The sequence below is a fragment of the Passer montanus genome, unplaced genomic scaffold (genome assembly GCF_014805655.1).
Source record: "Passer montanus isolate IOZ18808 unplaced genomic scaffold, ASM1480565v1 scaffold50, whole genome shotgun sequence".
Classification (NCBI taxonomy): domain Eukaryota; kingdom Metazoa; phylum Chordata; class Aves; order Passeriformes; family Passeridae; genus Passer; species Passer montanus.
In genome coordinates this window covers 5,181,411-5,208,807 of record NW_024369930.1, presented here as the reverse complement: position 1 = coordinate 5,208,807, position 27,397 = coordinate 5,181,411, and the positions used below count along the sequence as shown (strand labels likewise).

General features: G+C 39.8%; 1 protein-coding gene across 2 annotated transcripts in view; it reads left to right on the top strand.

Moving 5' to 3' along the window:
• The window catches only part of RELN (reelin), a 279,911-nt gene that overhangs the window by 179,696 nt on the left and 72,818 nt on the right, over nucleotides 1-27,397 (top strand). For both annotated transcript variants that reach the window (XM_039723749.1, XM_039723748.1), the window contains exons 17-24: nucleotides 2,218-2,284; nucleotides 3,246-3,479; nucleotides 4,391-4,552; nucleotides 8,830-9,066; nucleotides 14,853-15,045; nucleotides 17,733-17,845; nucleotides 24,341-24,478; nucleotides 25,135-25,321. In XM_039723749.1, the coding sequence (XP_039579683.1) occupies nucleotides 2,218-2,284; nucleotides 3,246-3,479; nucleotides 4,391-4,552; nucleotides 8,830-9,066; nucleotides 14,853-15,045; nucleotides 17,733-17,845; nucleotides 24,341-24,478; nucleotides 25,135-25,321 (1,331 nt within the window). The remainder of the gene's footprint in view (nucleotides 1-2,217; nucleotides 2,285-3,245; nucleotides 3,480-4,390; nucleotides 4,553-8,829; nucleotides 9,067-14,852; nucleotides 15,046-17,732; nucleotides 17,846-24,340; nucleotides 24,479-25,134; nucleotides 25,322-27,397) is intronic.

Sequence of the window (27,397 nt, the reverse complement as noted above, 5' to 3'; positions counted from 1 at the left end):
AATGGTTTTTTAGCTTGCTTGTTAGCCTTAAGATTTGGAGCTAAGCTACATTCAGAATTTGTTTGGTTAGATGTGTGAAATACGTAATTTACAGATTTACTCTGATGTACAATAGCCTGTGAAATTTTGTAGTGATTCCCAGTAAGGCTTGATATGGTACCTAGGAATGGTAAATATTTACATTTTGCAGAATTCTTAAAATATATTGAGGCCTAGTATTGACAAGACGATCTTGAAGCTGTTAAGGTAATATCATTAAGGAAATTTTGTCACTAAAAGTAATGAAAATTGTTCTCTTAATCATAACTGGAAGTAGCATCATCTTGACATTCTGGGTATAGTGTTAATGCTTCTCCTTAGGGAGGTGATATACAGTAAAAAGAAAGTAAAATTAAGGGAAAATATAGGTATATAAAGATGAAAAGATTTCTGTGAGTATCTGCAAAGATGAGTTGCTGTCTAAAAAAATGCTGACTCTAAGTGTTGGAGACACTCATGAGAGGTTCATAGAAACCACAGCAAGATGAAATCAATCCTGACAGCAGAACAAAACAAGATTTTGAAAATCATTTGACAATTCATTTATCTGCACAACCTTTGCTTATAGAACAAAATACAACTCCATTAAAGGATGCTGCATGCTCCTGTGTGCACAATCTCAAGACAAGGTTTACCAGCCATCTGCCTAGAAAGTGCCTGCTCTGAAATTGAGGTGCAGAACCCTGACACTGAAATAGAGTCTTAAAGGCATATTTCTGAGATTTGAATGCCTCCTTTGTTAAATACGCCATCTGCCTAGAAAGTGCCTGCTCTGAAATTGAGGTGCAGAACCCTGACACTGAAATAGTCTTAAAGACATATTTCTGAGATTTTGAATGCCTCCTTTGTTAAATATCAATGATACTAAAGTTTTACACTGTATGGTAGGAAAAAAATTTGTAAATATTGACAAGCCACTCAAATTCTTGAAGAGAGGAAGATTTTCAAAGATTCAGCACTCTGACTTTTAGCTTCATGACTGTTTCCTATGTGAATTAAGTTTTAAATGAAATCTGGAAGCTGGCCATCTTTCAGAAACTCTGGAAAAATGCCAATTTTTGTAAAGATTTCATTTTGAATGACATCATTACATCTTTAACCCTTCTACTTTTACCACCCCCTCAAAAAGACCTCAAAAGACACAAAAATCAAACAGACAGAACAGAATTTTTGCACCCCGAGAAGTGAGAAAACCAGAAATCACATGAAATCTGATGAGAATTTAGTTATAGGGAGTAACTAAGAGGTATTTAGAGTGTCTGCTGGGGAGAGCTGACACCCTGCTGTGATGGGCAACATTATAAAACTAGGAAAAGGAAGAAATACTGCTTCTTATAGATTATTTCAAATTGGTGGCTCTTTCTTCCAAACGTCACAATGGAAGTAGGTAACTCCAAGCAATGCTTCAACAGAAAACATGCCACTATTCATGGTTAAGGCCTTTTAACATTTTGTATTAAAATAATATTGCCCACAAGTTATAACTTTTCTTTCTCGTAGTGCAAGAGATTATACTAACATTTTCTCATCTTTCCATCCTTCCTATTTTTTACAAATATCAACACTGTCAATCAGGAATCATTGGAGAAGATGAAGCAAAAGAGTAAAAGTAGTCTGGTGTATTTTTGAGCATTTAGGATGTGAAATTTGGTCCCATTTAAAAGAATCAGTGAAAAAGTATGAAAATTAGTGGTTACATAAGACATATCAGGGCACGTTCTTATTCCCCTACATCCAGTCAAGTAAAGTATGTAGATTTCAATGAGAGAAGTAATGACATATTTTTTAAATCTACAAGACTGAAACTGGATAGTACCAACATATAGATTGGATTACATCTCCAAACTAAGATGAAAGGAATGTCAATGAAAAATTTTGAAAAAGGTCAATGCCTTCCAAATTATCTGATCTCATTCACAGACAGTAATTAAGACAGCACTAGTGGCCACAGTAGTGTGTCTTTAGCCACAGATGGACATGACACATTAAATAATAAATTATCCCTGACTATCCTTGACACAGCCAAATGCTTTATATCCTTTCATAGACCTTCTCCAGGTAGTAGGATTAAAATAAATACAATAATTGTTTGACCAGGTCTGTACACTTTTTTGTATTCAGCTTATTCTCTTTACCACATAGCATAACCCTCCATTTAACTGATTTCTCTCTCTGCAGTTTATATTGGTCCATCTTGCCTCAAATTCTGCTCAGGGCGAGGACAGTGTACTAGAAATGGCTGCAAGTAAGTGTTATATTCAGTACTCATGTTCAATTTCTGTCACAGAGTTCACTTTGTAGTGTGAAAGTTGAAGTGATTTTCATTTCAGTCCTTGCTCTTTTAGATGACTAAATATAAAACTAGCATAACCGTCAGAATTCATAAAGCTCACTGGAAAGCTAAAGATCAATCTTTCTAAACAGCAGCATGTTTAATATTTTTTTTATTATTTTCTTCAGGTATAGTGTCTAACTTCCAGTTCATCTTAAAATGTGCTACAGAGCACACTGAAATGTCAGTGATGTATACTTTATACCTGTTATAGAGGTGATTTGTGATTTTATCACTTTTGTATTAAATGTTGGGAAAGAACTACAATTTTAATAGCTCTAATATCCCATAACCTAACATACCTCAAGGACAGAAGATCAGCACTCTACTTTTTTCTGATAGTCTGGCTTGTTAAAAGGATTCCACTCTAAAAAATGAAAAGGTACTTACTTAAAACCAGTGAGCACATTCTTAATATTGGTGTAACTACATTTAGGTATTAACAAGAGTATGACCCACAGGGCATTCTCTTTTGTAACTTAATTTCTTGTAACCACATCTAGTATGCTACAGATAAAAGCAATTTTTCATTTTTCATATGAACAACTGTAATTATGTCAGCAGGGGTTCTGTCCCAAAAATTAATAAAAACATTTCTGCACTGTGTTATGTGTAGATTCATGGGGTGTTCATAAATACACATTTTTTAAATTCAAAAAGTAAATACTAGCTAACAGAAATAATTCACTATGCACTTTATCTAAGTAAAGTTCAAAGGGGTTCTTGGGCCTTAGACTTGAGAGGAACCTTGAGGGTATGCTCAGTTCATGAACAGCTGCAGCCACCGTGTTGGCTGACAGGCAGACCCATCTTTGGTGACAGACAGCTCCACCAAAGGCAGGTCCCCAATCTGCTCTCCCCTTCCTCCCCACAGGTGTGACCCCGGCTTCTCCGGGCCAGCGTGCGAGATGGCGTCGCAGACCTTCCCCATGTTCATCTCCGAGAGCTTTGCCAGCTCCCGCCTCTCCTCCTACCACAGCTTCTACTCCATCCGCGGGGCCGAGGTCAGCTTCGGCTGCGGCGTGCTGGCCAGCGGCAAGGCCCTGGTCTTCAACAAGGACGGCAGGCGCCAGCTCATCACCGCCTTCCTGGACAGCTCCCAGTCCAGGTGAGAGCGAAGGAGGAGTCCTGTGGAGCGAAGAAATGGGGCAGCCCCTCCACCTACAGATACCGCCTTGTCTATTATTAAACCAGTTGTTTTAGCAGGGAAGAAAGCTTCTAAAAAACTCCTAGTTCCATGCTTTAATGATTTGGTAGCCTTTTTAATGATTTCATAGCCTTTTTAATGATTTCGTAGCCTTTTTTATGATTTTGTAGCCTTGCCTTTTTTTCCTCCTGCTTTGTAAACAACAGAGTCCAAAACAGACTGGAGGGAAGTTATTGTACGGCTCAGATGGAAAATATGAAATGTTAATATCAAACCTGAGTGTCAAAGCCAAGTGCTAATTAATTATTTATAAGGTTGTGTTTATTTGACAGCTTGTGGCAGCTGATTAGATCCATTCACTATCTCTCCCTCCCCTTCAGTGCCTAATAAATAATTAAATGCAGTAATGATTGGCATTTTTTTAACTATATGTGCCACAATGCATTACTTGACAATAAAAACAAATCACAAGTACAAAACCCCATAAGCGACATTTATCGAAATTTGCCTAGATTGGGAAGACCTGAAAACAGCCTGGTTAGGGGAAAAACAAAACCAAAATAAAACAATAAAAACCAACAACAAAAAACCCCACTGTGCAAAGGATAGCTCTCTCCCTCCCCTTCAGTGCCTAATAAATAATTAAATGCAGTAATGATTGGCATTTTTTTAACTATATGTGCCACAATGCATTACTTGACAATAAAAACAAATCACAAGTACAAAACCCCATAAGCGTCATTTATCGAAATTTGCCTAGATTGGGAAGACCTGAAAACAGCCTGGTTAGGGGAAAAACAAAACCAAAATAAAACAATAAAAACCCACTGTGCAAAGGATAGACTGGAAATATTTGTGTGATTCTGGTGCAGGTTCCTGCAGTTCACACTGCGCCTGGGCAGCAAGTCAGTGCTGAGCACCTGCAAAGCGCCCGACCAGCCCGGGGAAGGAGTGCTGCTGCACTACTCCTACGACAACGGCATCACCTGGAAACTGCTGGAGCACTACTCTTATCTCAACTACCACGAGCCACGGTACGTGCACAAATATCACTGAGAGTTATTTGCACCCAGTTGCACTGGTTGTGATGGTCACTGCAATGTGGAGACTGAGGACATGGTGCAAGAGGGAATGAAGAGCTTTTGTCGCACACCGAAAGTTACCACCTTCCTTTAAAATTTTGTACCACCTTCCTTTAAAATTTTGTGGCTGTTCTAGGCACTTCTGATTTTGTCATTCTATAAAAATGAACACATTGGTTTAATGGCTTTCAAGTCTCAGGTGATACAACAGAACAAGCTGAGGCAGTGCAGGATGAGGGATAGGAGTGTACTTGTACTTGTGGGAAATAGGGGCATGACTCTTCCCATGGAAGCAGCCACTTGTAAAGAAAAATTAGCATAAATTATTTGTAGCTTTGAAGCCATAGATACCCTCACTACACCATCCTCTGGGATTAGGAGTTTGCAGGCAGCACAGGACAGCTGAGAGAGAATCTGATTGTGAGGATCTCTGCAGGATTGTGGGGGTCTCTGAGGTCAGCAGGAAAACTACACCTCTCTCAAGGCAATGGCATGACTTCATGACTGTGCTCTGCCTTGGGCTGGGCTTGGTGCCCTGAGAGAACCTGCTGCTGGCTGTGCCTGGGACTTGCACAAATAAAAAAGAAGTTGAACAAAGAGCTCATTTCATCTACTAATGCCTATGTCTGGTGTCAGATTAGAGAGGAATGCCCCTCCTGTATTTAGAGAAGGTGTTCCTTACTGATACCTTTGTGACACCATCCACCAAATTAAGTAGAGCAATACAAAATGAGGAGTCTCCATGAGCATGACTGTACCAAAATCCTGGAACAGTCTGGTCTGGATCTCTGCAAACCCTCTCAAACCTGGCAGCAGCCACCTTCACGGGGTGCTGCAGCAGAGCCAATAAATGGCAATTAACAGAGATGCTCTGCAAAGGGGCCCAGAAGAGGCAGAACTGGCAGTGGCATCACTGGACTCGTTCCAGCAGGTCCATTTCCTGCCCACGGGTAGCTTTGACCTGGGTATTGCCCTCTGTCTTCTTGTCTACTGAGTTCAAAGAAAACATCTTAGTCAGCCCCAGGAGTGGGACTGTAAATAGCCTGCAAGTCACTTTAGCTGCACATAACTTTCATTATTTATATTTATTGAGCTCAGTGAGTACTTTTTTAAAAACAAACCAAAAAAAATTAGATTTCCACATCATATCAATAACTCAGTACAAAATTGCAATATTCAAAGTGTGATTAAGAATGTCCTAATGGGAAAAAAAAATCCTTAGTAACATTAAAATTATTTCCTGGGAGTGATAAGAAATACTCAAAAATGTGAGAGGAGGACTGCATTTGGTAGAAATACATTGTAGACTTTAATTTTTGAAGTTCTAAATGTTTCCAAATGCTACAGACTGGAAGACTTTAAAATCTTCTTCAAAGTTGAGTTTGCCTACCTTTGTTATAGTCACATATATATTTTATATGACCCTGTTTCTAATTCTTAGATTCAAGACTACATCTGTAGGAATTATATTTCCCTAAAGGTTTTTAATATATAGCACAATGAAATCTTTATAACAAAAGGAAAATACATATTCTGGTGACTGATTTTAATCAAGTTTAAGATATAAATGTAATAAATTACATAGATGCCAGAGACTTTTTGCTTTTTGAGGTTAGGTATGAAACACCATTTCTGTTGTTCTGACAAGGTACAAAGCAAAGTACATTATACACAAGTCAGAGAGATTTTACCATGGGACATTGATGATTAGATAGATAGATAGATAGATAGATAGATAGATAGATAGATAGATTATTTAGTCCACTCTGGGTTTATAGAAAAATTACATACATACCATAGATAGATAGATTATTCAGTCCACTCTGGGTTTATAGAAAAATGACATACATACAAACCTGAAGCTAATGCTGGCAATAATTATGAACAAAGCTTCACCTTTTCATATTATGTTGTCTGAAAATATCAGCATTTTTAGTAACATAGATGGACTGCTGCAAAGTTTGGCAATCAGTCTGTATCCACAAATTTAATTAATCTTCAGTCATACAAAAAATAATTACACATTTAATGTTCTGCTGAAAAGGTGCATTTAATCTGCTAACATTTGACAGCTGCATTTTTCTTCTGGGCAGAACAGCGGTGGCTTTTCAATATTAGGTATGCGCATAGCTTGAAAGAATGAGATCAGAGCAAAGGTCTCCCAGCTGGTTTTTAACAAATTTAATGGTGGCTGGTAATGTAAGTAGGAACACTTTTCTTCTCTGCAGCAGAAAAGTCATTAGCAGGAATCCCCCTCCCTCTCCATCTATCTCCTACAAATCAAAGCCAGACAGGAGAAGTTGTTACAACTGGAGGTGTAGTCAGGTTCTGCATACTAACATATGTGCCATACTTGCTGGTTTACACCTACATTTTTCAATTGTGTTAGCTTAATCCCCTGGGATGGAGAATTTATTTTAACATGTGTTAAATATTTTAGCATCTGATATGTGTATCAGTGGTGCATGTCATGATTTAGGATTTTCTGTATATTACTGTCTGTGAGAATTAGTGTCCACATGGGCATACTTATGAGAGTTAAGAGTGAAAGGGAAGATACAGGCATCAGAGGCAGCCACCAGCAGAGAAATATGCTCTGGATTATGGCAGAGCATTGGCTCACACATGTGCCAGGTGCTTCACAGGGCCCACTGGATACAGAGCTCCTCCTAGCAGGGTACCAGCTTTCCTCAGGTCCACACCCCTTAATCATGGCAGAAAAAAAATCATGACTCCTTTTAGCATCTGTAGCAATTTCTTATCATTTGTGCCTTTAAAAAATAACCCAAAAGGTTATAAAGTTGCTTCTTATGAGAAAATCCTTAGTAGAAAAGAAGCCAGGGTCTGAAGGCATTCAAACATGTTTATTTGAGTGTAAAGGAAAGGTATCCACCATACATAAAGTGTGTACTGTGCTGGTCCCATGCCACAGGGACACGGTCGTGTCACCTCTGGCTGTCCCTCCATACTTCACTCTCCAGAAAGCATCTCCCAGAAAAGCCAGGGAGGACTTTCTGAGTGCTTCCCACCTGTTTAGCCAAGCTATTTGATTTGTTTCTGGTTAATGGATTAATGTATTCTTCTTTAAAATGAATGTGACACTGAACAACAGTATTATAAATCTACTCTCTACAAGGATGTTGTAGCAAGTCATTTTTAAGTGTGGTTTTTGCACTAAGATTGCCACAGTCACAAGACTCTTTCATATGCAGAGAACAAAACAGGCAGCTTAGAAAACCTTGAGTATGAAAAGAATTTGGTGCTGGAGTATAAAAAGATGCTTTCAGTTTACCTGATATTTCATTTTATCCATATTTCTTCTAACAGAGAAAGAAAAATAACAGCTACATGATGAGCTGGCTGGAAACCCTTTAGCCAGCAAGTAATTGTACCCCAATGGAGACAAATGTCCCTGTTGCCAGTCTGTCTCTCAGCTGATGTGGCTGTGTGGGGTACCATGGTCTTGGTGATTTATGGGGCTTTCAAGAAGGTGTCATTGCTGTGGCAATTAATGTATACTCCCTCCTGCAGTGTATGAAAATTGCTCCTGGAAATCAGATAATGCTCTTAATTTTCTTTGCAGTTTTTCAATTCTTGGTGTGTTGACATAGCTGCCATGACAAATCAGGGGACCTTGCATAGCAGAAGAACCTGGGACTCACCTGCAGTTGCATCTCTATGCAGCTACAAAAAAGGAGTGTCTGCCAAAAAGAACTACACATAATCACACTGTCTGACAGGATGAACCTTTTCCACTTGATTGTGGCAATTTACAGGGGTTGGTTCCTGTAGGACAAGAGCACCATTACAGTGATATCAATGCTGTGTGGGGAATGCAGATGTTTACAAGATGTGTATCTTCAGGATAAAACCCACTGAATCTGACAAAGGCTAACTAGAATTCTTAAATCCTTGTCACCTCATCATCCCTTTGCTAATTTACACCTTTAAATTTACTGAGAGGTCCACAATGGAAGCAAAAGTTACAAATTTGGTAGAAACTCTTTCTGGTGGCTTATGCACATGACTGGTTTTCAGTAAATTAACTGATTAGCAAGAGAACAATCCCCCTGTCCCTGTCTCTGGTAGCAGTTGTATCAGCAGTATTTGTGGGTTAAATTTACTCCATGATTTTTAGGGTCAAAAAGGAAAAGTTACTGAAAATATATCCCCACGGAATTACCACAAACAGGAAAAACTGGCAATAACAACTTTGTTTTGTTTTCCAGAATAATTTCAGTGGAGCTGCCTGAAGATGCAAGGCAGGTTGGCATTCAGTTCAGGTGGTGGCAGCCATATCACTCTTCCCAAGGAGAAGACGTGTGGGCAATCGACGAAATCATCATGACCTCTGTGCTTTTCAACAGCATCAGTCTGGACTTCACCAACCTGGTTGAAGTCACACAGTCCCTGGGGTTCTACCTGGGAAATGTTCAGCCTTACTGTGGGCATGACTGGACTCTCTGGTAAGAAACATGTATTCTTTCCTGTTTTCCTTTTGTTTTCCTTGTCTATTCATCCTGCTAAGGATCAAGTGACTGCTGAAAATGCATTTTTCTGACAGCTATTCAGAGTAATAATGTGTCTTATCCTCAAATTATGGACAAAAATGCAGTCACTAATCTCATTGCAATTAGCAGTAAGTTTTTCACTTCATTGCACAAATTTTTGTTTGATGGGAACATTGAATGTAGCATTCTTTTTCCATGGAATATTTAAGGAATACACTAATAGAAAAAATTCAGAAATGTTTCATAATCTTCACTTAAAATCCAGGCAGGTTAATATGGATATGCAGGTAATGGAATAATACCTTAAGTACAGAATATTTTGTAAGTGATGTTCAGATTTGTGTACATAGCCATTACATTATAATCCAGAAAGCAAAGGCAGCACAATATAGGCATTATCCATTTATAGTTGCTTTGTCTGGTATTATGTACACTTAGGCATCTGCACCGTGATCAGCATTATGACATATTGCAATTAGGTCTGAAATATGCTGTGTATTTAGAAACAAAAGCAAGAAAACATCACACCCCTCAAAGGAAATAAAGGCAAAAGAAGTAAAAGAACAGAAAAAACAAAGGAAAAAATTTGTTAGGATTGCATAAAAATATGGTTTTTTTGCTAAAGCATTAACATGCTTCACAAAAAAAAATCTGGAGCATTTGAATATAATATTTGGAATTAATACAAGGGAAGCTCAATTTAATCTGTGTGTTTTGATTAAAACCAAATAACAGTTTCATGCTAGTCTCATCAACCTATAAACCCAGTATAGTTTTAATTGGCATAGATATATTTCTTTGGAGAAAGTACAATCACAGTAATTATAGAAAACCCGAAGAAAATAAAATAATTTTAGCATCCCCATGGACACTCAGAGAAACACTGTTGGAATTTTATTAACAAGTATCTCTGAGCAATCTGATTTGACTTTCTGATCATCTGTCAAACTAAAAGGAGTTGGCTTAGCAGTAGGAACAACACCAAATGTGTCCTAGCACTGATAATGAGGCAGTAGAAGCACCATTAACCACTTTAATAAGGACAAGGAAGGTACTCGCTGCTCATTAAAATGAAACAACATGTTAGGGCTCAAACTGTTTGCATCTTCCTTATCAAAGAGTTGGAATGAAAGCCTTTTAATGACATTGTTTTCCCTCTGTACTTTTAAGACCAGTTTATCATGGGGAGGAGGGCAGATAAGACAGCAGAGGTTCCTCTCTTTTCCTCCCATGACTCTAAATCAGAATCAAAATAATAAACACTAAGCTAAATTCTCCATCCCATATGGAGATGGACTAGGGTTTGTGCTGCTCAGTCACAGTAGAAAAATTGAAGTTTCCATTCATCAAATACAGAATCAAAGCCTTCCTCACTGTTTATGTCTAAGTATTTTTCATTATCACTGGAAAACATGAACTCTATCCTTCACTGACCTTGCTCCTCTCAAGGGAAATTTTTAAACTTACACAAAGTCTGTACAAATGGTTGCTAGTTAAATTAATTATTGTTGGGTTTTCCCAGCTGTGAGTCCATTTGGTTCTCATTTTCTAACTCATGAGTTTCTAACTCACGAGCAGATCTTGCAGTAGCACTTGCACCATCCTCTTGAGAACAGTCTGACAACAGCTTTTTCATTAGTACAGCTATGGGAAATACGCTATCAATCATTTTACAGGGTGTCATCCCCAGGCCCATTTTCACAGAATTGCTTTTAATTGTCTATTAGGCCTCCATTTCTGCCTTAGAACCTGTAAACATGAAACTTTTATCCTTAAAATTAGAAAAAACTGAGGAGGGAGATTAATAAAATTTTATGTTCTGTTCCATACTTGGCTTCATGAAAAAAAAATTGTTGATAAACGTATGTTTTGATCAAAGGTGATTCTTGAGTTTTTTCATGGTCTATGTCTGAACAGTCATTTTATTTGATAGCCATCATCATCATTTTGTTCCAGAATGGATCCTTAACTTTATTCCATCAAGTGTGTTGGTTGTACTGAAAGGACTCTGGAATACTTTAAAATGAAGTCTGATGATGTACATTAATTCATCACTTCTCCAAAAAGCTCATATTCAAGCAAAATTTTGAACCAAATATCTCTGGAGTATTATAGTCTATATAGAGTGACTTGCTGAAATTCATTTAAATATTGATAAGGATGCTAACTATATATATATATATGTATATGTGTGAGTATATATATATGTCTTCATCTGGTCACAAATAAAATACCTTTATATATATATATATATATATATATATTCATCTAGATACAAATAAAATAGCTTTATATAAATAAACTGTCTCCAGTCAGATCACAGCATTATGATTTAACTCAGTGCAGCAAATGATAGAGTGTCCCACTGCCCCTGGAGAAGCCTAGAAGAAGACTGTAAACCTGTCTTTTCATGAGCTGTCTTTATGGAGCAATATCCTACAGTGGTCCTACATCAGCTTGGTAGTTTACCAGTGTCTTAAATGCTTTGTTGCTTAGAGTAATTGTTTCTCTGTAACATGCAGAAAGTTTCTTTCAGGTAATCGACTTAATTATATTAATGATGTTAATACATTTAGGAATTATTTAGCAAAGTAGGTATGATGTGATGTAAAAAGGCCAAACATCCCCTGCTTTTGATGGAAGCAAAGCTGTGTCTGGTGTGGGCCTTGGGCCATTGTGTCAATATTTTCAGTCAATGCAGCTTTACAAAAAAGCTGCATCCATGTGGCTTTTCAGTATTCCTAAAAGTACCAGCCTTGAAAATATGGTAACTCTGGGGATCTCAGAGCAGTTTGGAGCAAGGCAGGTTGGCTGACATTGACTGTGATACCATTCCCAGAAGTACCAATTAGCTGGCAGTGCTTGGAGGGAGAGTGATTGTTCTGAGGGCACCTATGGGTATTGTGTTCCTGAGCCTCCACAGGTCTAATTACACACGTGCCAGAAATCCACTCACAGCAACACATTTATACAAAAATGAGGCCTCTGCATTCTCATTTCTGAAGATTTTTTAGTTAATTATTGTGACGCCAGGGACATTATTTCATCTTTTACAAATTCTGGAAAGGTATTCCAGCTGTGTGGCTCCCAGAACAAAGAAAACATTTGGTATTCCAGCAAAAGAGCATACCCCTAACCACAACATGAGAGATCTGGAGAGCAAAGAAGGGACAAGGTGGAGCCCACAACTTTAATGCTACTTGTGTTCAGCTGGAGGCAAAATGTGGATGATAAAGGACTTTGTGTACCTGTAATGTGATTTCCTTGCCTCAAAAGAGCTTCTTATAGAGCACCACATATTGTCTGCATCTCAACACTACCTTCCTTTTCCACATTTCTTTAATATGCATTTTAAAGAGCTGCTTTGACTTTTTAACTTACTTAATATATTTACTTAATATATTGTGTACAATATCCAGTGGCTAAGCTATTAAATTAAAATGAATACTAAATTTAAAATATTTTAATCATGACCTGAATGCCGCTAGAAAGAAAATATTAGAGTTTAAGACTTTTTTTCTCACTTTATTTAGTAGCATTGAATAAAGGGAATTTTTGTGAAGACAAGAGCAAAATGTTACATTTAATTCTTTGCCCCTTTCTTCACTAGAAATCCTTTACTTGTGTTCTATTAATTTGGGAAGACAACTTCTGGGCAGATGTTTCATTAAATTGTTGAGTTTCAACTCCTTTAATCTGTTCAGATAAGCTTTAGGTAACAGCAATGTGCTGCTATGCCCAGGTTTTTGTGTGCAGTGCCAAATCCTCTTCCAAAGCAGTGCTGCACATACCTTCCACCTGATTACACTGCACGTGTTTGACTGATACCTGAAGAGCCTGGTTGTATTGGCACAGATTTCCCAGCAGGGCTTCAGCCTGTGTCAGATCAAATCAGCTCTACCTTTTAAATCTGAGGATTTTTGTCATTTTATAAAACACAAGATAAAGTTTAGAAGAAAAATAAATTCAGGCATTATCCAGACAAGTTCTTCCAAGGTGCATTCAGATCTAACCACGAAGCCACAAACCATAGGTTGAGAGCTGCACTGCTGATGAGTGCACATTACATCCTCTTCTTACCTTAAAATTATCCTTCCTATTTAGAAGAAAAACACTGAGAACACCAACTGAAAGGGCAAACAGTTCAGATACAGTTTTCCAAGATAACTCACTGCCTTCCAGTCCAGTTGTCCACGACAGTGCCCTCGTGCCCTGGCAGTGAAGGGAGTGCCCACCCACAGTCACTTTGGGCTGCTGAGAGACAAGACAAAGTGAAACATTTAACATAATGCCATGAGCTGGATCATCTTTAGGAAATCAAGTCACAAAAGTGAGGCCAGAGAGTAGAAAGCAGCCTGGATGTTAATTTATGCCAAGTAACAGAAATTTGATAATGACAAAACTAATGTCAGCTTTCAGTAATTTTTTTCTGAAGCTTTAAGGCAGGATGCTGACATTTATGGAATAAGTGCTCTCTCTGGGAAGGACTCTGTAGAAAACAATGTAGGTCAGTGAATTAATTTAAAAGAGTCCTAAGTGACACTGACTTGTATTCCTCGTCCTCACACTCTCTTTGTCATGACCTTGAATTTTATAGGAGTAGAAGCTAATGTGTTCTTCTGTATTGTATTTAAAGATTATGACTTCTTATTTAAGATAATAAACTGTTGCTTACTCAATCATAAGAGCAACCTTGAACTAGATTATTCTCTTCATCACTACTGTACTGAATGCAGCTTTTTCTTTTCCATCATGATTTGCAGTGATTTTTCTTTAAAAAGAGCCAATCCCTTTTCTAAATTGTTCACATTTAAGAATAGTCTTAGAAAATACTGAAGCTGAAAGGACTGCAGTACTTCTGAAGACACTAAAATCTCAAACTAAGGAGACAGAGGCAATTTTCATTCTATGTGAACTTTCATTAAAATACTTTGTTTTGACGGTGAGCAAGATTCAATGTTTAAGTTGTTATTACTTCCTTCTTATGCTTCTGTTATATTTGAGGTTTTGAATTTGGTTGTTTCCTTTTTATTTTGAATACTGCATAGAATAAAAACCTGCATTTGAAGTGAAATATCTTGGAATTTCAGATTATAAATTGCAATACTATATATATAGTAACTGGGTACCTTGTAAAATATATGTGCATATATGTGTTCCAAGCAATGGTTCTCATTGGAGAGCTATTGCTCTCCAGTCCACTGGAAAATATAACTCTTATATCAGTACATTCTACAGAAAACAAGCTGAGAATAGAAGATTAATTCTGAAACACAGTCAAGTGAATGAATTGTGCATAGGTACACTTGAAAACCAATGAAGTTAACAGTATATATAACAATACTTTAAACTAGATTCAGAGTATCTTAACTGCCCAGTATTAAAATGAAATTACAGCTCTGACTGTGGCATGACCTTAGGCAATGGACACCCAGGGGAATTAACTTTCTTTCTGTTGTTTTTCCCTTATGTTGCCCTTTGCTAGATCCTAACTTGATCCTTAATACAAAAAGCATATAGTAAGAACTAACAGAATAATTCAGTGTTTCACATGCTGGGATACATCAAGACCTTCCTGGTAATTTGCAGAAGTACCAGCAGAAAGATTCTTCTGTGCATGGTCTCATCCCACGTGCCAATCTACAGAATAAAGAAGCACAACTGTATTTAACCCAGAACTGTAATGCTCTTTTTTGAATTCTTCTGGGGATCCATCCTGATTCTTTCCTTGCATCTCTCAGTTTTACAGGAGATTCAAAGCTAGCCTCTAGCATGCGCTACGTGGAGACCCAGTCCATGCAGATTGGAGCCTCGTATATGATACAGTTCAACTTGGTGATGGGCTGTGGTCAGGCCTTTACTCCTCATATGGACAACCAGGTGAAACTGGAGTACTCCACCAACCATGGCCTCACATGGCATCTTGTTCAGGAGGTGAGGCTGGCAGTGCGGACGTTTGTCTTTCATAAACTCTGCTTTATACAAGGATAGTCTGAAATACACTTTTGGCATTGAACAAATAAAGATGTTTTCCTTTTTCACCTTTCAATAAAGAAATGCTCAGTTGTAATCAGTCAAAATCACTCACAGAGCTATTTAGACTGTTCCTTGTAGTATTTGTAAGACAGGTATCTGAAAGCCTGAAACGCAAAATAGTGACAGGAATGGACAAAGGCTGCGAAAAAAATTGGGCCACAGTTAGAGCTACAGGGTAATGGCTGAGATCTTTCCTGTGCTATTGCTTTGTTTTTCCAAGCAAAATGCATCTACTGTTTCCTGGAATTTAAATGGACAGAGATTCTTTCTGCCCTTGTGCACAGCCATTTTGTAAATGGAAAGCACATTCCTTCAGGGGATTGTAATGCAGAGCCTTTCATCTCCCAGCCCTGGTTCAAGCACAGTCCAGGCTGGGATGACTGCTGTTTCCCCACTCTGCTGGAAGTGCAAATAGCAGCCCTGGCTGCTCTTCCCCCGGGTGGCTCAGTGCTGTCTCAGCACAAATGTGAGCAGCACATTTGGCCATAGTTCATGCTCTTGTTTTCACTCTTAGATGAAAAGCTGGACTTCCCCTGGACTCGGGGTGAACTAACCAAGGTCCTTTGGCTGCCTCTGAGCAGGTTCAGAGGGTGCCAGGGAACTTGTCCTACCACCTTTTCACTGCCTGCTCTGCAGGCTCACCCAAGGATTTGTCTGTCAAGTTCCACACCTTCTGTGAGCAATTAGAGCTTTGCCTGGTTACCCTTGCCATGTTGTGTTTTGCCACATTTACTTTGTGGGCATGATAAAGAAATGGCAATAAATGAATTTTTAAACTTTGGAAATCCAAATAATGATTTCTTACCTTAAACAGAATCCAGAGGAAAGCTATAAATCATATATTTCAAACACCGTTCATCTCTTTTATACCTGGCAGGCATCATCATCTTGGTGTCCAAGAATAGTTCCTAGCAGTGGGTGTTTGGGGTTTGTGCTTGACATCCATGGAAGATAAGTTAGCTTCAGATTTTAGTGCTCCTTTCCTTGCTCAGTAGAGCTGAGTTCAGAGAGAACATGCAGCCAAACAATTTTCCTCACACCACCCATGTTGTTGTGATAAAAGAGTATTTGTAGTATATTTCAAGGACATAACCTGGCAAATAAACAAAACACTAATTAATTAAAATGTTTGAAAATTTTGTTTGCTTTGTGATCACTGATCTTTATTAGATCCAGTTTTCTATAATCTTTTAGGGGAGATGAATCAAGAAAAAATGTTTGAAAATTGCTGGAAAGGAAACTAAGCCTTTAGAAAATCTACCAAAAAAAAAAAAAAACCACCAAAATAAGGTCTCAGATCTTAATTTAATACTCTAAGATGTTTGAGCAATAAATTTCTCTGTAAAATAATATATTCTGCCCTTCTTCATATTTAATACATACCTATTACTGTATAATTTAACCATATAAATATTCTTAATTGCCATAATTTCTGTAGAGAGTCACTGCTTTATTATCAGTTTCAGAACAGACAAAGCAGGCTACTTGCATGAGCAGGTGTCTGTTCTCTTGCCTGATACCCTTCATGGGGGTGAGCACAGCAGTGACCAGTGAAATAAATACTCTTGGGCATGTGGGGATGGTCAGGAGATGCTGTGCTGTGGCAGCAGGGGGCAGAGGGGACTCTGAACTGGTAGCTACAACAGGATCATGTAGATTGATAGTAACTTCCAAGCACTTTATTAATACCTCATAGGCCAATTTTTGGAGTGCTGTTCTGACAAAAAGGAAATATAAATTAATGGAATATTGCAAAAATGAAGTAACATTGGAAGGGCGGTGCTAGAAAACAGTAAGAAGCTGGGATAATGGACTTCATTTATATTGCATATTTAAAAGATGTGACAATGATCATATTTTCTAAATAAAAAAAATTTAAAAATTTTAAAAAATTAAAAAATAATAATTATTAAAAAAAAAAAGAAACACCCCACCAGAATTTGGGAAACAGGCCTCAACAGGAATCTGAGTTCAATGCAGAAATAGTCCTAGAAGCAGGAGGGAAGAATTTACACTGCTTGCTGTAGGTTTCAAAGCTAGCTCAGCTGCAGAGCTTGGGAAGGGTTGAGGACACAACTTCAGCAGGCTGTGCTTGGGCCCTCTGGGGTGGCTCTGTCTGCTCCGACTGCTGCTGCCCACTGCAGATGGAGGCTGTGGGCCAGTCAGCATGCCCAGGCAAAGCCTCACATGTAGGTCTCTATAATGACCTTTATGATAGTCCAGAGGTCACTTTCATAGACTTATTCATAGTGGTCTTGTATCCTTACTCCACAGTCCATGGTTGATGCTGGGGTGAAGAAAGTAAAAACCAGAGAGATAGATATTCCTCATGGAGAAAAGCAAAACATTTCTAGTCATGAATCCTAAAATCTTTAAATAGATTCATATGGCTCTCCTCCATCCTCAATTGTACTACAAATTTTCTGAAAAATTTCTCCACATCATGCCAGGATTTTCCTCTTCTGGGTCTTTCACTCCAACATCTGGACACAGACGAGCTCCTGGTTCTGTGACTGTTTGACCCTTCTTTCTGTTCCCAATTATTCCTCAACATTAAATCTAATTTTGAAATGTTTTATCTTAAGGAATGCCTTCCCAGTATGCCGAGCTGTCAGGAGTTTACATCAGCAAGTATTTACCACTCCAGCGAATTTACTCAGTGGAGGAGAATCACTGTTCTTTTACCTCAGAAGACTTGGTAAGCATTTATTTCCTATCTTTAAACTTTTGGGGGGGCATGAAAGTAGGGGGGGTGGGGTGTTGTGCAGACAATTTGTCACATCAATTGCTGTGACAAATCTCAAGTCCTCTGCAGGCCATACTCAAGCCAATAGGTAGGGTGCCAGGGCTGACCCAGTCACAGGTATTTCCCATAAAATGCATTCCTTACATAATTAGAGAATAAAAGTTGGTGAAGTCAACAGAAACTATTGTTTAGGATTGTTTTCAATACATACTCTGACTCTCCTAATAAAGTTCAGACTTTTCAAAAATAGTGGCACTTGTCTATAAATGCCCTATTGGAGGAAGGCTTTATTTGTATTGTTAATTTTTATTTTGCACATTCCTTATTGTTTACATCTTCAGACCAAAGCCCTGTATAAACAATAACTAATGATTCATTTCTGGGAATTTTTTAACTCTTGTTTCTTTTTATAGCATGTCTTCAAAAAATAACATTCTCTCATGCAAAAAAAAAGAGAAACAAAAATTATCAGAAAGCTTATTCATCTTGTTGTAATCAAACTTGATTTGCCTCTCCTAAAATTTTAATAACTAAATTCTTTCTTTCATTGTTTATTTTTAAATCTTTATTATACCATACAAATAAAAAGTTGTCATAAATCCCAATAATCTTCAGGGCATCCTTCATTTGAGAATTTAATTACTGCAATTAGAGTTATATTTTGATTATGTTTGACCTGAATCCATCATAGCAATTGCAATGAGAGCTTGCTCAGATTAAGTCATCATTGTATTTCCCCATCCTTTATCATTTTTTTTCACTCTGCATGGCCTCAGCACAGCCTCTTTCCATCAGTCATACCCCAATGATACCTTCTTTCAACACACTGGTCCTTTTTGCTGTACAGCCAATATTCAGAATTTCCTATTTGTAGGCAAAACATCAAAGGCAAATATTGAATCCTTAGAACTTATCATATCAGATAATACCAAATGGTGCAAGTAAGTCTACAGATAACTGCTTTGTAGTTAGATTATAATGTACTAAATCTTACATGTCATTATGTGCCACCACCCACAAAATCTGTGGTTCACATAAGCGCTTAGGTCTTTAAAAAGTATCTACAATTTTTTGGGTTACGCTCCAAAGCAGGCTGTTATTCCTAATTTATAAAATATATAATGTACTCATAGTTATTATACACTATGTATTTGATGATGATATAGGCCTCTTTTTCTTTAGGATCTACTAAATTTTCTCAGCATATGAAGTGACAGAAGCATGTAGCCCCATTTTAATTTAGGAGACTGTGGGGAGAAATTATGATGAAGTAATAGCCGGGTTCCTGTTCTATGCTGAGCACAAATCATAAATATTTCACACTCTGCCTTGTATCTGAAGGGATTCCTGTCTGTTAGCAGAGTTTTGTTTGTAATTAAGGTACAAACTACCACTGAAAATTTCTTAGCTCTTCGTAGAAGACATTTTCTGAGCTGTGTTGTGCTACAGTGCTATCAGGGTGAAGAGGAAGGGTGGCTGCTTGTTCCCCATCAAATGCAATCCAGCACACCACACTCATCTCTCTCACCACTTTCTCCTCTTTCTAACATTCCTTTCCAGTGGCAAAGAGCAGGTTAAGGGCTCAACAGTTCCTTTGGGTTGAGATTGGCAGGGGATTTTTTTGAGATTTTTAGAACAGGCTTGTGATCCTAGAGCAAGTTTCTGCTTTTCCAAAACCTGGGGGTTATTGGTGACAATTTGATGTGCAGCTCTCCAATGCCAGCCACACAGAGGGCATTGTTCCAGGTGGCTGGCAGTGAATATGCTCTGTAGGGCTCCTCTTTGGGGTGCCCTCCCTCCTCCTCCTGTCCCTTCCCCACCTGCACCCACTGCACCCACCACACAGAGGCCAAACCTCAGCGATGGCCAGGAGGAGCAGTGCAGAGGCAGAGCCAGCTGTTCTGCCTTCCCAAAGCTGGGCTGAGGGGGAGAGACCTCTGCACGTTCCTTCCATTTCACCCCCACAAGGCAAAGGCTGCCAAACGCGCAGCCTGCCCTGTGCTTACTGCCCAGGGAAACCAACACCCTGAACAAGTCCCAGGAATGTCTCATTAGCCTTGTTCTGGCCCTTGCTGGCCTCAGCATGCCCTCACACCCCTGCACAGCCCTGCTGTGACTGCTGGAGCTTTTATCCCTGGATGCACAGCTCCCAGCTGAGGGTTTGCACCTTGGGCGTGTGGGAAGTGTCAAGCTGTGGCACTGTGCTCATGCAGCTGGAAAATTGTTCATAGCAGCACCTATTTCTCTTGTAAAACTTTCTGGGTGTGCTGGTATTCCTGCAAATCTGTAGATGTTCTGGATCTAGCAAGCACGAGTTTACAAAGTCCCCGTGTTATGTGAGATTTGGGATGGTAGAAAACCTGCTGCAAGAATGAGACTTGTATTGAAGAAATTAAATATAAGCACCTGCTGGCTGAAATTGTATTGTACTTGAACTGAACATTTCTAACACTGATGAAAATTAATTTCAGTTTTATGCAAGGCATTTACATATGAACAGGCTTTAATGAGATACAAGCAGCTGTCAGTTGCTGACTTCATAAACAAATCAACACCTAATGACTGAATGAGACCTTCAGGATAATTGGGTAAATGTAATTATGGTAACTCAGAAGGTAGCAAATATAATTTTACCAGCCACAAATTTACATTAAATCATTAAGGCTTTTAATATCAGGAGGGAAGGCAGTGATTTTATTTTAACTCACATATCAGAACAATTTTATAACAGAACATCATTTCACTCGCAGTACTTCTGGGACATGATTTCCTTGTGCTTATGTAAAATGTCACACAACAAAAGTGACTTTTATTTGACATCAACCTGACTTGGATATAATGTCATTAGAGAGGTAGATTGCTTTCCAGTATCATTAAAAAAAGGAGAAAATATGAGGAATTAGGGAAGTTTATTTTGCATGTAAGAAATGCTTTCATAGCTCCGCAGTCACTTCCCGTTTCAGTAAGTGTCCAAAGGGTGACTGTCCAGAAAACCAGTGTTTATCACTGAGAATGCAGCTGACGTTCATCTCCTTATTCTCTTTTCTTAATTAACATGGTTTTTTTAAATGGTTGATTACCATTTTTAACAACATAATCCTCTTAAGCTGTTGTTATCTTGAGATGCAGAGCAGCCTTGGAAAGTTTTCAAAAACAGTGAGCAGGACTGGTTTTCCAGCAGCATTGCTTTTGCAATTGTCACTTCAGCCTAACATGCATTATCCCTCGCCCAGGGAGGAATCTGACTCCATAGTTTTCCCTGCCCACAGCCCTGTGACAGTGGCATTGCTTCCCACAGGACCCCTGGCAGCAGGCTGGGTGGGAAGGTGAGGGCAGCCCCTTGTCCCATGCAGCTTGGGACAACGGGATTCCCACGGGGACAAAGCTGTGCCCAGGGGAGAGCTGTCTGTCTGCAGATAAAAATAACTCCTCCCTGCTGGCATGTGGCTTCCTGGGGACTGTCCCCAGCCTCCAGCTGCTGCACATGCCCCCCTTTGGACAACATGTTCATCTCCACGTGGTAATGAGCCTCCTCCCTTCTTCCCCTACCCTCAAATGAGAGAAACAATCACTTCATTTGGCTGGGGCAACTTCTAAGAAACCAGAAGAGCTGAGAGCACCCTTAGCTTGATGTGCAGCCAACATCTGGAACCCAGGAGGCAGATGGAGCTCTGCACCTGGCAGGGTAGCAGCAGGAATGGGACAATGAGACTCTCCAGGGAAACATTTTGGTCAGGTGAAACCAACATGATCCCCAGCAAAGGGCTGGGGCACACCCAGCCCTGGGAACAGAGCTGCACAGGGATCTTCTCAGCTGGGGCTCCAGGTGCTGTGCTCCCCTGGGCACAGAGGGGTCCCCTGTCACTGCACAGGGCTGGGCTCTCCCCACTGTTGGTGTGGGTCAGGAGTGACCCCAGTTCCACACTCCTTGTGCCCAGAACCAGCCCTGATGCACCTGCAGAGCAGCCCTTCCAGGCCATGTGCACCTGGCAGCGAGTGAGCAGCCAAGGCAACACCATCAATGCCACACCAAGCTCTTTTTAGGGGGCACCACCACTTGTTGGGGACCACGAGACTTCCATGGCATGGTGAAATTGCCTCTGCATCACTGTAAATCTCCCCTGGTTTGCTGCAAGGTCTCACACCCCAACTCTACCCATACACCCTCTCTGATGAGAAACAGGGGTGAACACAGTGCTCTCCCTCCTGCTACCTGGGAAAATAACATGACCCAGTTTTACTGTGCTGGGAGTTCACAGGGGATGTGTTTGCCTGCTCTAACACCACTCTGGTTGCAGCGTTGTCATTTTCCTCAGCACACAGTAGAGTTAACACCAGTCATTACAGCTCCTTCCAGAGCCTACAGCCTCTGTTAGGGCTCTCTGTGGTGCCATTGATGCGAACATGAACCTCAGCACCAAAGAGGTGTGCTGACTTCAGAGCACTCCAAAAATAAACGGTAAATAATTGCAGTCAATATTGACTGCCCATTGTGTCTTCACAAGCTTGGGAAGTCCTTTGTGTGCTGATTACTGGCATTGCACACTTTTAATGGATAATTCATAGCTCTTGTAATGTAACCCATCAATACATTATATCCCGAGGGAGTATTTAATCAGTAGATTTGCCCCTGCAGATTAACTCTGAGTGCTGTAAAAATGCTTACAGTATTTGTAATATCAAACAGATACTTAAAACAGGCAACAAGGCTCATTTCAATTAAAAACCAAGCCCTTGGGTAGCTTCTCTTGTTTTTTAAAGAAAATCATAACTGGTATTTTAAAAATTTATCCACACACATGTACCAAACTTCTCATATGTGCCAGAGTGGCTAATTGCTCTGCCACTCTGTCCTCTTCAGCTGCACAGGCCTGCTCTATTCGTTTCTTCACTTCCATACGTGTGAGCAGGTGGCTCAGCCACCTTTACAATATTCATTTTAATAAGTCTTATTCTACATAAATTATTGGGGGTGGGGAAAGGGCTTTGTAAGCAGAGTAACAGCATTATATCCTGTGTCATCATAAAGTAACCATATGGCTCAGAAACAAGCTAGAAATAGCTAATAAGAGCTGCCTTCTTTTCATCCTCAGCACCCCCAACCAGCCCTTGGCCAGACCCAGGCCTATCCCATTTTAAAACTGGAATTTTAGTTCTCTTCAGTCAGCCTTGTTTTCTCTGTCCTACCCCTCCACAACAATGCAATCCAGCCTCAGTGTCCACATTGCCACCACCACCCCTTCTTACCCAGACCTGTTATGCAGCCAGCACAGCCCCTTTTGCTCCATCATGATGAACAGTTTCCCATCTTTGTTTCACTTCACATGCAACCTATTTTTCTTCATCTCATTCTGACACAAGCATGGAGTGGAGTCTCTGCGTCCCCTTTTTGGGAGTGGCCACCAGCCAATGTCTGCAGCCTGTTGGATGGGCACAGTTTGGCAGGGCAGCTTGAAAAGGCTTGATGATGACAAAGATTGCTTTTCTCATGATTCACTTGCTTCTCCAGCCTTGGTTTTTGAGGGTGGTGGATATCAGGCTGGGTTTGGCTAGCAGGAGTCACTTCCTTGGAAAATGTCAATGCTGCGTTGGACAGTCTCCTAAAGGGCCAACACTAAATTATTTTTAATGGATAATATTAGCTGATTTCACTATTGTAAAGAAAATCAAGCTATTGAAGACAAAACTATTTAGAAAGGAGAAGCTAAAGCAAGGTTTTGTTCTTGAAGAATATCACAAATATCCAGAGCTTAGTTAGGCAAGAAATTTAATTTGATGATTCCCCACCACAAACATTGGGTGTTACAGATTTTGGGTTGTTGGCCAAAAGCAATTTGCAGTGTAGAAAAAAATAAGTGCGATGAAACAGGATCTTTGTCAAAAATTTGTGCTCTCAATGTCACCAGTGATAAGTGAGCAAAATCTAGTTTAGAACCATCCTGACAAAAAAAAAAAAAATCCAATAAAAAAGTCAACTATTGTTGAATGGAAATACTTGGTATTCACTTACACTCAAGAACTTTAATAATTGCTTAAATAATAAATATCAGGAGAAACTTCTTTAGATAGTTTATGACCTGTTAACTGTGACCAAAAGATAAAAAACAAAGTCATACCCTACTTCCAGCTTTCCAATTTTGCAATCATAACACAATAAAAGCCCAGTAATATTCATATCTAGGCTTACCTTAAAATAATTCTCAAAATCCCTGCAGTGTGCTCCTCCTCAGAAATATCATCAGTCACTGGAAAGTTCATTATGTAGCCCTGTGCAGTGAGTGGCATCATCTAGAAAGTTAATTTGCAAGAATCTGTCTTTGAGTGTGCCAGCCTTTGCAGCCTAGGCTGCGACTGGGATACTAACTTCATTTTATTTTGTTGCATTTTACCTCTTTTCCTGCCATTCTGTAAAGAATCGAAAATTAATGCATTGTTGTTGATTTGAAGGTCCAGTGCCACACGTTTCCGCTGGAGCCAGTGCTACTACACAGCCCAGGATGAGTGGGCCCTGGACAACATCTACATTGGCCAGCAGTGTCCCAACATGTGCAGCGGGCACGGCTGGTGTGACCACGGTGTTTGCAGGTATGAGGCATTTGTCAGGCCCTCTTAACAACGCCCTCCTGATACTTCAGGCACCCTACTATTTTCCATGCTTTCTTTTTCTTGGCTGTTCTTATTTTTGTATTAAAAATTTAAAAAACAAAAGCACTCTGCGGGGTTCACCATTCCAGCAGCATGAGCAGCCGGTTGCTCCACGCCAGCCTGTACAAGAAGCTGTACCCTTGGCAGATCCAAGCACTGGAAGAGCTTTCAGTGGCACAGGGCTGCCCTGCTGCTGGTGTCCTGGTGGCCACTCCAGCCCTTTCACAAGAGCCTTGGCTCAGGGCCAGAGCTGCTTTGCTGAGTCAGAGGATGCCAGGGACCAGCTCAGCTCTGCTTGGCAGCCACTGTCAGAATGGGTGCTACACCAAGGACACAGACTGCTATTCCCTGCCAGCTTCAAACTTTCTCGAGTCCACAGGGGTTTTTGGGTTTTTTTAGAAAAACAATTTTCGATTTTCCATTTTCCAGTTATTCTGGTTTGTTTCCATGATACAAAACCACAATTCCAGAATGAGGGGCTTTTTTTTCAATTATGGTTGTCCACATTGAATTTTATAAGGTCAGTGCACTACCTGAACTAATTGCCAGTATCAAATAAAGTCCTTAAAACTTGTTATGTTTACACTTCCCTCCAGGTGTGATTCAGGGTTTCGGGGTACTGAATGTCAGCCTGAAAATCCCCTTTCTTCAACCATCATGTCTGATTTTGAGAACCCAGACACCCTGAAGACGGAATGGCAGGAAATTATTGGGGGAGAGATCGTCAAGCCCGAGGAGGGCTGTGGGGTCATCTCATCTGGCTCCTCACTCTACTTCAACAAGGTACTACAGAGGGCTGGGAGGCTGATAAAGGCACAGGCTGCAGGTTTCTGTAGAGCATGTGGCTCTACAGAATGTGGCTGTGTGGCAAGGAAAAGGGAGATGGCAGAAAGCTGCACGCGACATTAGAAGTGTGTTAAACAGCCCAGCTGTGCTCTGCAGGTAAAGAACAAAGCCATCAAAAGAGATAGGGAAAGACACATGCACTGTGTAGTCAAGAAATAGCAGCTGTAATGAAAGGTAGTAAATTGCCAGTGTGCTGGGAAGTGTGTATATTCACAATGTCTCACTTGTACATTTTCTTTTTTAAGATTTGGTTCACAGCATCCAGCAGCTCCCATTTGTTTCTTCTGTACTGTCCTGGGTAAGAGATGGGGAAAGGCTGGCTTTCCAGGGCACAAGCAGCTTAATTTGAGGTCACAGGAAAAAAACTATTGAAAAAACCCATTTTTTCAGGCTTTTAGAAAATGGTTAACCTGAAGGAGAATATTCTTTTGTATAACTTGGATACTTTGCAGACAAAAACCACAATAGGACGGGAAAGAGATATAGGGAATTCTGCTAATTAGTAGCAATTATACCTAAAATAAAAAGAGATCTTTATAACCAACTGTAAAATTATGCATTGTAATCACTGATTTATTTTTGTATTGTTGCTCCTCAGGTCTATTACTAAGGTTTGTTTTGTTCTTAATTGAAAGGAAGAGTGTAAATGCAGCTATGTGCTTCTCCTTTAAAGGTTTGATCAAACTGCCATTGCTGTCATGAGAGCCAGATTAGTCCCAGAAGAATAACCCAATATGCAACGCTGTGCAATTGTGTGTTGTTTACCTCATTACAAAAATCTAACCCATGAAATAATTTTCAGCACTCCTACACAGTCTCACATCCAGCTCCCCTGGAAATAGAGCTCTGCACTGAAAATTTCATAATAGACCAATCAGTATAACTAGCTAATTGTGATAATTGGATTTTTATACATAATTGTCTTCCCTGTTAGATGTTTTTCCTTCTGGCTTGGTTCCTTATGCCAAGTTTCTCAAAAGTAGTTTGATAAATTAGAATTAACCTGCTATGATCTTTCTTCTGATTCCTGCTAAGGAGGAGTGAAAAACTCATTTAGAAATTCTTGGCTTCTTTCTATTGATCTCTAAGGGTTATGTTATCACTCATTTCTTGAGTAGTAGCAGTCTGTGTGCTGTCAACAGAAGGTGGTTTATTTAATTTCTGTTTAGATCTTTCACAAGGTGTCTCGGGGCCGTACTTGTAGATGATAAAAAATTATTTTTATAGTTGCCATACACTTCTGTATTGTTTTGGGGAGCTCAAATTCACATTTCATTTGCTCAAACAGACACTTTTTATTTGAATGTCTAATGTTTGCTGCCATAATCAATTACTGCTGCCAGAATTAATGTTGGCTTTGTTCTGACAACCCTCTGTCTTTTGTTTTGCAACTCATTTTAATAAGCTGTAGGTGTGTTCACCATTCAGAGCTCTTCCAGTTAGCCCCTGCAGTTCCCCTGAGGCTTTATATCACTCATGCCCTCTCTCAATTCACCTGGTTCTGTGATTTACCCCTTGGCAGGCAGACCTGCTGTGGGGTGTAGATATGGAAAGCCCACCTGGAATAGTTTTAGGGCCAGAGCTTGGCCCAGTGCAGGTCAGTCTGGTGGGTGCCCCCAGCCAGCCAGAACACACCAGCCCATGGGACACCAAGGGTGTTGCATCCTTAGTACCCATTACTGCCTCCTTTGATGGTGACAACATCAAATTCCAGTGTCTCCAATGAACCAGAGATTATCAGTGCCACCTTGGACAGCATTAGCCACGTGGAGCTGTACCCAGCAGCTCAGGGCTGCATCCAAGGCTGAGTTCTTCTCACTCTCATGGCACCATCCAGGAGGGAATTCCAGTCTCAGCTGGGAATAAACAACCAAATAAACCAAACCAACGAGAACAATTCCAGACTAAATCAGTATGGTTGTGTCCTATATGAGCTTTTTGAGAGTCAAAAGATTCTTCACAGGTTTTGCTGCCTTGTCATCAGTGGTATAAGCCAACAAAACTTCAGACCTC